At 48.8% G+C, this 15167-nt stretch overlaps 1 protein-coding gene across 1 annotated transcript in view; it reads right to left on the reverse strand.

Moving 5' to 3' along the window:
* The window catches only part of LOC144611919 (dual specificity testis-specific protein kinase 2-like), a 138879-nt gene that overhangs the window by 32139 nt on the left and 91573 nt on the right, over nt 1-15167 (reverse strand). Inside the window, exon 6 of the mRNA XM_078431248.1 lies at nt 1462-1552. Within this exon, the coding sequence (XP_078287374.1) occupies nt 1462-1552 (91 nt within the window). The remainder of the gene's footprint in view (nt 1-1461; nt 1553-15167) is intronic.

The raw sequence follows: 15167 nt of genomic DNA on the forward strand, positions 1-15167 counted from the left end.
CTAGGGACAATTATTACATTTACCAAGCCAATCAACCTACAAACCTGCACGTCTTTGGAGTGTGGGAGGAAACCGACGATCTCGGAGAAAACCCACGCAGGTGTTCATGGTGATCACGGTGGCGCAGCGGTAGAGTTGCTGCCTTTCAGTGAATGCAGCAGCGGAGACCCGGGTTCGATCCCGACTACGGGCGCCGTCTGTACGGAGTTTGTACGTTCTCCCCGTGACCTGCATGGGTTTTCTCCGAGATCTTCGGTTTCCTCCCACACTCCAATAGATGTACAGGTTTGTAGGTTAATTGGCTGGGCAAATGTAAAAATTGTCCCGAGTGTGCGGGGATTGCTGGTCGGCGCGGACCCGGTGGGCCGAAAGGGCCTGTTTCTGCGCTGTATCTCTAAACTAAACTAGACTAAACATACAAACTCCGTGCAGGCAGCACCCGTAGTCGGGATGGAACCCGGGTCTCCGGCGCTGCAAGCGCTGTAAGGCAGCAACTCTACCGCTGCGCCACCGTACCGGTAAACTATAATGACCAGGTTCAGGAGCAGCTTCTTCCCAACAACCTTCAGGCTATTAAACACCACGACTCCAAATAAACTCTGAACTACGTAGGCTTGGGGGCACACACATAGTTTTATACACAGAGATTCATTGTCATATGACCCAGAAAGGAACAAGGGAATTCAAGCGGCACGGTGGCGCAGCGGTAGACTTGCTGTCTTACGGTGAATGCAGCGCCGGAGACCCGGGTTCCATCCTGACTACGGTTGCTGTCTGTATGGAGTTTGTACGTTCTCCCCGTGACCTGCGTGAGTTTTCTCCCAGATCTTCGGTTTCCTCCCACACTCAAAAGACGTGCAGGTTTGTAGGTTAATTGGCTTGGTAAATGTGAAATTGTTCCTAGTGGGTGTAGGATAGTGTTAATGTGCGGGGATCGCTGGTCGGCGCGGACCCGGTGGGCCGAAAGGGCCTGTTTCCGCGCTGTATCTCTAAACTAAATATGTATAATAATATAATATATTCCTTTATTTGTCCCACACCGGGGAAATTTACAAGGGTCCTTTTCCGTGCTCTCAGGCTGCACCCTTGTCAATAGACAATAGACAATAGGTGCAGGAGGAGGCCATTTGGCCCTTCAAGCCAGCACCGCCATTCAATATGATCATGGCTGATCATTGTCAATCTGTATCCCGTTCCTGCCTTCTCCCCATACCCCCTGACTCCACTATCCTTAAGAGCTCTATCTAGCTCTCTCTTGAATGCATTCAGAGAATTGGCCTCCACTGCCTTCTGAGGCAGAGAATTCCACAGATCCACAACTCTCTGACTGAAAAAGTTTTTCCTCATCTCCGTTCTAAATGGCCTTATTCTTAAACTGTGGCCCTTTGTTCTGGACTCCCCCGGGGGTTCATGTGTTACTGGAAGAGTGGCCGCGTGCTTGCGTTAGCCGCCTGCTTTTACCTTCTCGTCGTACAGCTCTCCTCTCAGGACCTCGGGTGCCATCCAGTAGGGCGATCCCACCACGGCCAACCGCTCCTTCTCCCCGTCTCCGCTGCGGAATGAAAAGCAGTCGTCAGTGTGCGACCGTGTAACCTCGTTACAAACAGGACAACCGATGAACAGGTATCACAGGTGTCATGCCTGCCATGAGCGGCACTAGGCTACACCTCGCGCTGCCTCGGCAAGGCCAGCAGCAGAATCAAGGACCGTTCTCACCCCGGTCACTCCCTCTTCTCCCCCCTCTGCCATTAATCAGGCAAGAGGTACAGAAGTGTGAAAACGCACACCTCCAGATTCAGGGACAGTTTCTTCCCGGCTGTTATCAGGCAACTGAACCATCTCATCACCAACTAGAGAGCGGTCCCGACCTCCCATCTACCTCATTGGAGACATTCGGATTATTTTTAATCGGGCTTTACTGGACAATAAATCTGGACTGGCGGCACGGTGGCGCAGCGGTAGAGTTGCTGCCTTACAGCGAATGCAGCGCTGGAGACCCAGGTTCGATCCTGACTACGGGCGCCGTCTGTACGGAGTTTGTACGTTCTCCCCGTGACCTGCGTGGGTTTTCTCCGAGATCTTCGGTTTCCTCCCACACTCCAAAGACGTACAGGTATGTAGGTTAATTGACTGGGTAAATGTAAAAAATTGTCCCTAGTGTGTGTAGGATGGTGTTAATGTGTGGGGATCGCTGGCGGCGCAGACTCGGTGGGCCGAAGGGCCTGTTTCCGCGCTGTATCTCTAAATCTAAATCTAAAATCTTGCACTGAACCTTATTCCCTTTATCCTGTATCTGTACACTGTGGACGGCTCGACTTTAATCATGTACAGTTGTTCCGCTGACTGGATAAGGCCATTGCTTTGAAAGGTAGCTGCAAAGATTGCACCACACCACTGTCCATTGTTGTAACTTGCATCTCAGTGCATTTCACAATGATGTCACTGAGTTGTACAGTACAGAAGCAGGCCCCTCGACCCACCTTGTCCATGCCGATCAAGTTGGCATATTGGACCAGTCCCATTTGCCTGCATTTAGCTCATATCTCTGATCTTCAAAATTCACAGTTGAAATTGCTGTAAACAGCATTACAGTGACACTCAACGCTATCTGAACAAAATCTAATCTTCAACATTTTTATTAAAATTATCTTGTATACTTCTTGAACTCATTTAATCTACAGTTGAGATGCACTTTGATACAGCATATCACCAAACAAACAAGCAGCAGGAATAGGCCACACAATCCCTCCAACCTGTTCTGACATTTAATTAGGATAATTCAATTCCCATTTTCCTATCTATTCCCGGTGACCTTTCCAGATTCTTTCTCATCAAATACCTTCCCATCTCAGTCATAAAACTTCCATGGAGGAACGCTTTCAAAGACTCACAATCCTCTGAGAGACCTTTGGGTCGATGGTGGATGTTAGCAGCTTCCAATACCTAAGGGTTAACATATCGGATGACCAAACCTGGGCCCAGAATCTAGATACAATCACGAAGAAGGTTCATTGGCACATCTACTTTCTTGTCATATCATCTGTTTATCAAAAACACACACGCCTGTGGTCATCAATTACCCACTGAACTTTAGCCTGCCCCTCCTCTCTTCTAGTTTTCTCTCCTCGCACCCCTGCAATCAGTCTGAAGAAGAGTCCTGAGCAGAAACGTCACCTATCCATGTTCTCCAGAGATGCTGCCTGACCCGCTGAGTTACTCCAGCACTCTGTGAAACATCACCTATCCATGTTCTCCAGAGATGCTGCCTGACCCGCTGAGTTACTCCAGCACTCTGTGAAACATCACCTATCCATGTTCTCCAGAGATGCTGCCTGACCCGCTGAGTTACTCCAGCACTCTGTGAAACGTCACCTATCCATGTTCTCCAGAGATGCTGCCTGACCCGCTGAGTTACGCCATCGCTCTGTGTGATTCCTATTCCTGCTACTTGCTTGTTTGTTCATAAGCTGTATCAAAGTATATATACTTGTGATACATCACAACCACATATATCACCACCATAGATTAAATTAGTTCAGGAAGTATACAGTTTAATTCTGATAGAACATGAAGATTAGATATTGCTTCACACTCCATGTATCAATGTTAAAATAGCATTGGGTGCCACTGTAATGTTGTTTAGACTTTGGAGATACCACGGGGAAACAGGCCCTTCGGCCCACTGAGTCCTTGACGATCAGTGATCACCCCATACACTGACACTATCCTACACACTCGGAACAATTTACAATTTTCCCGAAGCCAAATAACCAGGCCCTGATGCAACCAGTCAGGATATGTTCCAAAGTACATCTGTAAAGGTTTTGTTAAGAGTATTTGAAGACATACAGAATCTCCTTAAACCATTCTTGTGATAATAAACGAGCTGCAGATGCTGGTTTACAACAAAAAAAAGAAGTAAAGTGCTGGAGTAACACAGCGGGCCAGACAGCATCTCTGGACAAACATGGACAGATTTAGAGATTAGAGATACAGTACGGAAACAGGCCCACCGACCGGGTCTGGGCCAACCAGTGGCCAACCAGTACACGACCACTATCCTACACACTCGCGACACTACAGTTTTTTACCGAAGACAATTAACCTACAAGCCTGTACATATTTGGAGTGGGGGAGGAAACCAGAGCATCCGGAGAAAACACACGTGGTCAAAGGGAGAATTCCGTACAGGCAGCACCAGTTGGCAGGAACGAACGCAGATCTCTGTTGCCACCGTGCAGTCCACTTTGGGACCAGGATAAAGGGTCCTGTCCTGAAATGTCGCTACCATGTTCTCCAGACATTATGCTTGACCCAATGAGTTACGCCAGCACTTTGGGACTGAGATGAGAATGTTTTTTTTCACACAGAGAGTGGTGAATCTGTGGAATTCTCTGCCATAGAGGGTAGTTAAGGCCAGTTTATTCGCTATATTTAGATGTGGCCCTTGTGGCTAAAGGGATCAGGGGGTATGGAGAGAAGGCAGGTACAGGATACTGAGTTGGATGATCAGCCATGATCATATTGAATGGCGGTGCAGGCTCGAAGGGCCGAATGGCCTACTCCTGCACCTATTTTCTATGTTTCCCTTGTTTGTGTCTTTTCTTGTGACAATAACCCTAAACTTGAAACTTAAATTTGCCTCATCTCCATTTTAACTTGGTGACCCCATGTTTTTAAATACAAGACCCGCAAGAAATTGCAGAGTTCTGAATGCAGCCCAGACCATCACACGAACCAACCTCCCCTTCCATTGACTCAATTTACACTTCACGCTGCCTCGGCAAGGCCAGCAGCATAATTAAGGACCAGTCTCACTCCGGTCACTCCCTCTTGTCCCCTCTCCCATCAGTCAAAAGGTACAGAAGTGTGAAAACGCACACCTCCAGATTCAGGGATAGTTTCTTCCCAGCTGTTATCAGGCAACTGAACCATCCTATCAACAACAAACAGTGGTGGGCACAAAATGCTGGAGTAACTCAGCGGGTCAGGCAGCATCTCTGGAGAGAAGGAATGGGTGACGTTTTGGATCGAGACCCTTCTACAGTCTGAATTCCGTCTCTCCAGAGATGCTGCCTGTCCTGCTGAGTTACCCCAGCATTTATTTTGTGTCTATCTTCGATTTAAACCTACAGTTCTTTCCTACACAACTAGAGTGTCCTGAGCTACTATTCACCTCATTCGAGACCCTTGGACTATCTTTAAATGGACTTCACTGGACTTTATCTTGCACTAAACGTTATTTCCTTTATCCTGTTTCTGTGCACTGTGGACGGCTCGATTGAGCCAGTCTGTTCCGCTGACTGGTTAGCACGCAAAAAAAAAAGCTTTTCACTGTACCTCGGTACATGTGACAATAAATTAAACTAAATAGTGACCTTGTGCCTAGGTTTTCCCACACGAAGACACACTCTCACACCCACACTGCCCTAAGATTTCTCAGGAAGGTAAGCTGCCAGTAAAAAACGTCAACCACTGACATTCGAGGCCTTTTCCAATCCACACTGAACAAACACGCTGTGACAGGCAGACAGACAATCCAATAACACTGGATTCATTTTACAACCTGGTGCAAGAGCCTGCCAGGCACTTAACTGTTTATTTAAAAGGTTTGCTTGAGAAACATCACACTGAACCAAAGGTCAGGCAATAAATCTTGTCACATCAAAATGTCAGCTGTCTCACGGTACCAGCATTTCAGACTGATGTTGCTGGACCCAGTCTAATCTGTCCTTACAGCAGTGGAGACTCAGATAGAGTGTTGCAGCAACAAGTAGACACAGAAAGTTAGTATTTAAACGAAAATGAAACCACTTAGACCATACACAGTGTGGAAACAGGCCCTTTGACCCACCAGCCAGCGATCACCCCATACACTAGCACTGGGGTTGCCAACTTTCTCACTCCCAAATAAGGGACAAAAGGTGACGTCACCGCCCCGCGCCCCACATGACCTCACCCAGCCAGCGGCCACGTGGTCCCGCCCCACCAATGGCGGCCGCCCGGGACGGGAAGCGGGTTGCTACGCAACCTCTGTTAGGCGGTGCCAGGGCCTCTGGGCCTACACTGTCCGGACCTACACTGTCTGGACCTACAGCGTTCAGGGCTACAGCATCCGGGCCTACTGCGCCCAGACCTGCAGTGTCCGGGCCTACAGTGTCCGGGCCTACAGTATCCGGGCCTACAGTGTCCGGGCCTACAGCGCCCCCCCGGGCCTAATACGGGACAAGGGCGGTCCCGTACAGGACAAACCAATTTAGCCCAAAATAAGGAATGTCCCGGCAAATACGGGACGGTTGGCAACCCTAACTAGCACTATCCTACACACAATTTACAATTTTTGTGATTTTACAATGTTTACTGAAGCCAAGGAAATCGGAGCACCGATAAAACCCACACAGTCACACGGAGAACGTACAGACTGTATGGAGTTTGTGCATTCTCCCAGTGACCGCATGGTTTTCCCTGGGTGCTCCGGTTTCCTCCCACACTCAAAAGATTTTAGATTTTAGATTTTTTAAAAGATTTTTTTAGATTTAGCGATACAGCGCAGAAACAGGCTCTTCGGCCCAACGGGTCCGCGCCGCCCAGCGATCCCCGCACATTAACACTATCCTACACCCACTAGGGACAATTTTTGCATTTGCGCAGCCAATTAACCTACAAACCTGTACGTCTTTGGAGTGTGGGAGGAAACCGAAGATCTCGGAGAAAACCCACGCAGGTCACGGGGAGAACGTACAAACTCCGTACAGTACAGCACCCGTGGTCAGGATCGAACATGAGTCTCCGGCGCTGCATTCGCTGTAAGGCACTAACTCTACCGCTGCGCCACCGTGACCGCCACAATGTACAGGTTTGTGGGTTAATTAGCTTTGGCAAAGATTGTAAATTGTGACTAGTATGTAGGATAGTGCTATTATCATATCATATCATATATCTACAGCCGGAAACAGGCCTTTTCGGCCCTCCAAGTCCGTGCCGCCCAGTGATCCCCGTACATTAACACTATCCTACACCCACTAGGGACAATTTTTACATTTACCCAGCCAATTAACCTACATACCTGTACGTCTTTGGAGTGTGGGAGGAAACCGAAGATCTCGGAGAAAACCCACGCAGGTCACGGGGAGAACGTACAAACTCCTTACAGTGCAGCACCCGTAGTCAGGATCGAACCTGAGTCTCCGGCGCTGCATTCGCTGTAAAGCAGCAACTCTAACGCTGCGCTACCGTGCCGCCTGGGGATCGCTGGTCGGCATGGTCTTGGTGGGCCGAACGGCCTGTTTCCGCACTGCATCATTAAACAAAATCTCCGAACTAAACTAATTGCCTGGTCCATCGCAGGTACTGACCTCCCCACCATCAAAGGGATCTAAAGGAGGCCCTGCCTCAAAAGGGCAGACAATGTCATCATGATCCACATCACCCTGGCCATGCTCTCATCTCACCGCTACCAGCAGGAAAAAAGGTTCAGGAATTTGAAAACTGTGGCCACCAGGTTCAAGAGAGCTTCTTCCCAGCAACTTGAAAACTAAACACTACTAACCTTGTCTAGGAACTTCAATGGCTGTGTTTGGTTGCACCAAGGACATTGGGCGTTTTGAACGAGTGGTTGGGAAGAAAACTGCAGATGCTGGTTTAAATCAAAGGTAGACACAAAATGCTGGAGTAACTCAGTGGGTCAGGCAGCATCTCTGGAATTACCAAGCGCAGGCTCGGCGATCGTTTCGCTCAACACCTCCGCTTAGTCCGCCTTAACCAACCTGATCTCCTGGTGGCTCAGCACTTCAACTCCCCCTCCCACTCCCAATCTGACCTTTCTGTCCTGGGCCTCCTCCATTGTCAGAGTGAGGCCCAGCGCAAATTGGAGGAACAGCACCTCATATTTCGCTTGGGCAGCTTACACCCCAGCGGTATGAACATTGACTTCTCTAACTTCAAATAGTCCCTGCTTTCCCTCTCTATCCCCCTCCCCCACTTCCCGGTTCTCCCACTAGTCTTCCTGTCCCCGACTACATCCTATCTTTGTCCCGCCCGTTCCCCTGACATCAGTCTGAAGAAGGGTCTCGACCCGAAACGTCACCCATTCCTTCTCTCCAGAGATGCTGCCTGACCCGCTGAGTTACTCCAGCACTTTGTGTCTACCTTCAATCTATCTGATCACACGTCCTCTCTTTTTGTTCTTGCAGGGTGGCGGGGAGAGCCGCTGCTTCACGGTGCCTGAGTCCCGGGTTTGATCCTGACCTCGGGGGCTGTCAATGTGTGGAGATTGCACGTTCTCCCTGAGTTCTCCATGGGTTTCCAGATGGTGCTCCAGTTCCCAACAGTGTGGGTTTGTAAGTCAATTGCCCTCGACACTTCACGCTGCCTCAGCAAGGCCACCAGCATAATCAAGAACCAGTTTCATCCCGGTCACTCCCTCTGATTAACTATCCCTTCAGGCAAGAGGGGCACTCAAAAAAGGGATTGGAACAGTGTACGCCTGCAACAGTGATTGTTCAACATACCCTACAGAGAGGCAGGCAGGCAGAGCTGGGGCCCATGCGAGTGCATAGTTAAGAACCAGTCTCACCCTGGTTACTCACTCTGCTCCCCCATTCCATCAGGCAAGAGGTACAGAAATTTGAAAACGCACACCTCCAGATTCAGGAACAGATTGTTATCAGGCAACTGGACCATCCTCTCACCAACTAGAGAGCGGGCCTGACCTCCCATGTACTCGACTGGAGACCTTTGAACTATCTTTAATCGGACTTTACTGGATTTTATCTTGTACTAAACGTTATTCCCTTTATCCTGTATCTGTCCACTGTGACAGCTTAATTTGTAACCATGTCTGGTCTTTCGGCTGACTGCATAGCACACAATAAAAAAGCTTTTCACTGTAGGGAAAAAAAAACTGCAGATGCTGGTTTAAATCGAAGGTAGACACAACATGCTGGAGTAACTCAGCGGGTCAGGCAGCATCTCAGGAGAGAAGGAATGGGTGACGTTTTGGGTCGAGACCCTTCTTCAGACTGATGTCAGGGGAGGGGGCGGGACAAAGGTAGGATGTAGTCGGAGCCAGGAAGACTAGTGGGAGAACTGGAAAGGGGGAGGGGATAGAGAGGGAAAGCAGGGACTATCTGAAGTCAGAGAAGTCAATGTTCATACCGCTGGGGTGTAAACTGCCCAAGTGAAATATGAGGTGCTGTTCCTCCAATTTGCGCTGGGCCTCACTCTGACAATGGAGGAGGCCCATGACAGAAAGGTCAGACTGGGAGTGGGAGTTGAAGTGCTGAGCCACCGGGAGATCAGGTTGGTTAAGGCGGACTGAGCGATGGTGTTGAGCGAAACGATCGCCCAGCCTGCGCTTGGTCTCGCCGATGTAGTGAGGTAGACGCCTGGAACAGCGGATACAGTAGATGAGGTTGGAGGAGGTGCAGGTGAACCTCTGCCTCACCAGGAAAGACTGTTTGGGTCCTTGGATGGACTTACCTTGGTACACGTGATAATAAATTAAACTATCAACTCTTGTCTGTTTTCTGTCTGGTGTTGTGTTACTCATTTCCCTGTAAACTGTTTGGTTGTCAGCTGTACGCACTTGGCAACGAAACCAAGCAGAGCGATGAGGATGTGGGTTCAAACCTGTTCGTAAATACCATCCATACATTTATAATGGGAAGCTTCAGTGAGATAAACACAGCCACAGGGAGTCAAGCTGTGTGTTTGTTCGGGATTTTTCCTATTAATTATAGATAGATTTCATTTTTGTAATTTAGATTTTAGATTTAGATTTAGAGATACAGCGCAGAAACCGGCCCTTCGGCCCACCGTGTCCGCGCCGCCCAGCGATCCCCACACACTAACACTATCCTACACCCACTAGGGACAATGTTTTACATTTGCCCAGTCAATTAACCTACATACCTGTACGTCTTTGGAGTGTGGGAGGAAACCGAAGATCTCGGAGAAAACCCACGCAGGTCAAAGGGAGAACGTACAAACTCCGTACAGACGGCGCCCGTAGTCAGGATCGAACCTGAGTCTCCGGCGCTGCATTCGCTGTAAGGCAGCAACTCTACCGCTGCGCCACCGTGCTGCCATTAGTTCAGTATAGTTTAAAGATACAGCATTGAAACAGGCTCTTCGGCCCACCGAGTCTGCTCCGACCAGCGGTCACCCCATACACTGACTAAAGAAGGGTCTCCAACCGAAACTTCACCTATTCCTTTTTTCCAGAGATGCTGCCTGACTCGTTGAGTTACTCCAGCTTTTCGTGTCTATCTTCGGTGTAAACCAGCATCTGCAGTTCCTTCCAACACGTACACCAGCACAATACAACACACTAGGGACAGTTTACAGAAGCCAATTAACCTACAAACTCGCACGCCTTTGGGATGCCTTGTAAAATCGATGTGACTTTTAGGTATGATTTACACCGATGAGTCAAAACATTTTGACCTGATGAGCCAAAACATTACGACCGCCTGCCAAATATGCTGTTGGTCCTCCATGTGCAGCCCCATACGCAGCAGGGTGCGATGCACTGTGTATTGTGACACATTCCTCCCGTGACCACCATTAACATTTTCTGTGACTTGTGCCACAGTCGACCTTCTGTCGTTTCGGACCAGACGGGATAGCCTTCGTTGCCCTCGTGCATCGATGATCCTTGGGCACCCAACACCCTGTCTGTTGCCGGTTTGTGGTTTGTCCCTCCTTGGACCATTGTCGGTAGGCACTCACCACTACTGACCGGGAGCACCCCACAAGCCTTGCCGTTTCAGAGATGCTCTGACCCAGTTGTCTGGCCAGAACAATTTGGCCCTTGTCAAAGTCGCTCAGGTCTTTACTCCTGCCCATTTCTCCTGCATCCAACACATCAACCTCAAGAACTGACTGTTCACTTGTTGCCTAATATATCCCATCCCTTGACAAGTGCCATTGTAACAAGATAATCAATGTTATTCACTTCGCCTTTCAGTGGTCATAATGTTTCTGTGTGGTGTCTGAGTCTATGTGTCTGTGATACTACTGCAAGCTAGATTTTAATTGGACAATAAACTCGACTTATTTTAGCTTGATTTTTGGCTTCTGTGTCTCACAAAGGACATTTGAATGACTTTAGACTTTAGAGATACAGTGTGGAAACAGGCCCTTCGGCCCACCGAGTCCGCGCCTACCCGTGATCACTCCATACACTAACACTATCCTCCACAGTAGGGACAATTTACAATTTTACCAAAGTCAATTAACCTACAAACCTGCGTCTTTGGAGTGTGGGAGGAAACCGGAGCACCCAGAGAAAACCCACGCGGTTACGGGGAGAACGTACATAGTCCGTACAGACAGCACCTGCAGTCAGGATCGAACCTGGATCTCTGGCTCTGTAAGGCAGCAACTCTCCTCGCTACGCCACTGTGCCACTCTTTTCTTCTTGATGCTTGTCAGAATGATGTAGGCCCTGGATGCAACCTCACGGTGGTCAAAAAAACAAACTCGAGGAACACAGCAGGTCAGGCCGAAACGTCCCGACCTGTAACAAGTCCAGAACCAGCGGCCACACAGTCTAAGAATAAAGGGGAGGCCATTTAAAACTGAGGTGAGAAAAAAACTTTTTCACCCAGAGAGTTGTCAATTTGTGAAATTCTCTGGCACAGAAGGCAGTGGAGGCCAATTCACTGGATGAATTTAAAAGAGAGTTAGATAGAGCTCTAGGGGCTAGTGGAATCAAGGGATATGGGGAGGAGGCAGGCACGGATTGTGGAAGATCAGCCATGTTCACAATGAATGGCGGTGCTGGCTCGAAGGCCCAAATAGCCTCCTCCTGCACCTATTTTCTATGTCTCTATGTTGTCTGTTCCTCCCCCCCACAGATGCTGCCTGACCTGCTGAGTTCCTACAGCATTGTATCCATCTCTATCATATCCACCTTTCACTTACCAGTCTTTGTCCAGCTCCCACCTCACTCGTTTCCAGCTTTCCCTCCCCAACTCCAATCAATAGACAATAGGCAATAGGTCAATAGGAGGAGGCCATTCTGCCCTTCGAGCCAGCACCACCATTCAATGTGATCATGGCTGATCATTCTCAATCAGTACCCCATTCATGCCTTCTCCCCATACCCAATCAACCAGAAGAAGGATCCAGACCCAAAACTTGAACTGTCCATTTCCCTCCCCAGATGCTGCCTGACCCGCTGTGTTCCTCCAGCCTTCATTTCAGGTGGAGCCGCTGCCTAGCAGCGTAGGAGATCTGGGTTCGATCCTAACCTCGGGTGCTGTTTGCATGGAGTTTGCACGTTCTGCCTGTGGCCGCGTGGGTTCCGGGTAGGTTAACCCCAGACGCGAGGGTTTTTTAGGTTAATCGGCCCTCTGTAAAAATTGCCCGTGGTGCGAAGGGAGTGGATGAGTAAGTGGGATATCAAAGAACACGTGTGAACAGGTGATCGATGGTCTGCGTGGGTCGAAGGGCCTGTTTCCATGATACATAGTGTCGTAGAGTTGTAAAGTCACAACGTGTCGAAACAGGCCCTTTGGCCCAACGTGTCCACATCGTCAAACATGCCACAACTACACTACTCCCACCTGCCCTGCCTGCATTTGGCCCATATCCCTCTAAACCTGTATCCATATACCTTTCCAAATGTTTTTTAAACTTTATGATAGTCACTGACTCAACTACCTCTTCCGGCAGCTCGTTCCATAAATCCACAACCCTCATTGCAAAACAGTTGCCCCTCAGGTTCCTATTAAATCTTTCCCCCCTTCACCTTAAACCGATGTCCTCTGGTTTTTGATTCCCCTACTCTGGGCAAGAGACTGTGCATTCACCCGATCTATTCCTCTCATAACTTTGTACACCTCTATAAGATCACCCCTCATCCACCTACGCTCCATGGAATAAATTCCCTACCCAACCTCTCCCTGCAGCTCAGACCCACGAGTCCTGGAGATATATGCTCATAAATCTCCTTTGCACCCTTTCCAGTTCAAGAATATCTTTCCGGTAACATCTTTCAATCAATCAATCAATCAATCTGCAGCCTCTAGAGACTCCTGTGTTGGAGTATGTGCTCGTAGGCATATGACAGACCTTCCAAAGGCTGCATAAGAACCATCCTCCTATTGCCTTTGAAAACACGCACACACATATACACACAGTGCACACACCCACACACATGCACGCACACGCACACACACACGCAGCCACGCACACACCCACACAAACACACTCACGCACAAAATCACACATGCATACACGCACACACACATACGCACACGCATACACACACACACACCGTCACGCACACACAGGCAGACAGACACACACACGGACGCACACATACACTCACATTTACACAGACTGCACACACGCATACACAAGCAGGCACACACACGCGCACACACACCCACATAGTAGTATGCGCTCGTAGGCAAGGACTGAGCATACGACAGACCCTCCAAAGACTGCAGAAGAACCATCCTCCTAAACTATTGCCTTTAAACACAGACACGCGCGCACGCACACACACTCACACAAACACTCACACTCAGATGCAAACATGCACGTACGCACGCACGCACAAACATATACACACACATACAAACACGCAAACACACACGTTCACATGCAAGCACACACACACCGTCACACAAACAGACAGGCACGCATACGCATGCAGGCACACACACACACACACACGTACAGACACAAACGCTTGCACACACACACACACACACACACCATCACACACACACACACACACAGACATACGCATGCAGTCGCATGCATACACATGCAGGCGCACGATCGCGCATGCACACACATACATATACACATATATGCACACACACACACACACACACAGTAGTATGCGGTTGTAGCCGAAGACTGAACATATAAAGAATGCAGAAACATCCACCTAACTATTACCTTTGAACACACACACGTGTGTACGTACACACGCACACAGACGCATACATAGATGCACGCGCACACATACATGTACATACACACACACAGATGCATATACATAAAGATGCACACGCACGCATGTACACACAAACACATAGGCGCATACACATAGACGCACAAGCATACACACGCACACACACACACGTATGTTACGCACATACAAACACACAGAATGTGCCATATATGTCGGGGGCTAAAGGGTTGATGGTTTATATATAAAACCCAGCAGCAGAGGACTGGAACATGTCACAAGCTGCAGAACACGGACAGGTCTCGACAGCATCATGAATCACGAGAATGCAGCAGGAATGTTGGCAAAGTCACTTCACAACAAAGAGATCAGTGCCTCACAACACACACCAGACCACGGCTCACTACGCTATAGGAGGAAGCACTTTGTAATGATAAAAACACTCTGCAAACCTTCAAGCTCATAGCACCTCACGACCAACTAAATAAAGTCATAGAATCATACAGTGTGGAAACAGGCCTATCGGCCCCTCTACACAACACTGGCCAACATGCCCCCATTAAATCTTTCCCCCTTCATCTTAAATATGCTTCTGACGTATCCCTCAAAACCTGTCCCATCCATGTACCTCTCTAAATGTTTCTTAAACATTACAATAGTCCCTGCCTCAACTATCTCCTCGGGCCGCTTGTTCCGTACACCCACCACCCTTTGTGTGTAAAAGTTACTCATCAGGTTCCTATTAAATCTTTCCCTCCTCACCGTAAACCTATGTCCTCTGCTTCTCGATTCCACCTGCTCTGGGCAGGAGACTCAGTGGACTAAGGGAGACACAAGCAATCTCCCAGATGTTCTAGTGGCCAGAGATCCTAGGGTGATGGAGGAACTGAAGGAAATCCACATTAGGCAGGAAATGGTGTTGGGTAGACTGATGGGACTGAAACTGATAAATCCCCAGGGCCTGATGGTCTGCATCCCAGGGTACTTAAGGAGGTGGCTCTAGAAATCATGGACGCATTGGTGATCATTTTCCAATGTTCTATAGATTCAGGATCAGTTCCTGTGGATTGGAGAGTAGCTAATGTTATCCCACTTTTTAAGAAAGGAGGGAGAGAGAAAACAGGAAATTATAGACCAGTTAGTCTGACATCGGTGGTGGGGAAGATGCTGGAGTCAATTATAAAAGACAAAATTGCGGAGCATTTGGATATCAGTAACAGGATCGTTCCGAGTC

Source organism: Rhinoraja longicauda, chromosome 3 (genome assembly GCF_053455715.1).
Source record: "Rhinoraja longicauda isolate Sanriku21f chromosome 3, sRhiLon1.1, whole genome shotgun sequence".
Lineage (NCBI taxonomy): Eukaryota > Metazoa > Chordata > Chondrichthyes > Rajiformes > Arhynchobatidae > Rhinoraja > Rhinoraja longicauda.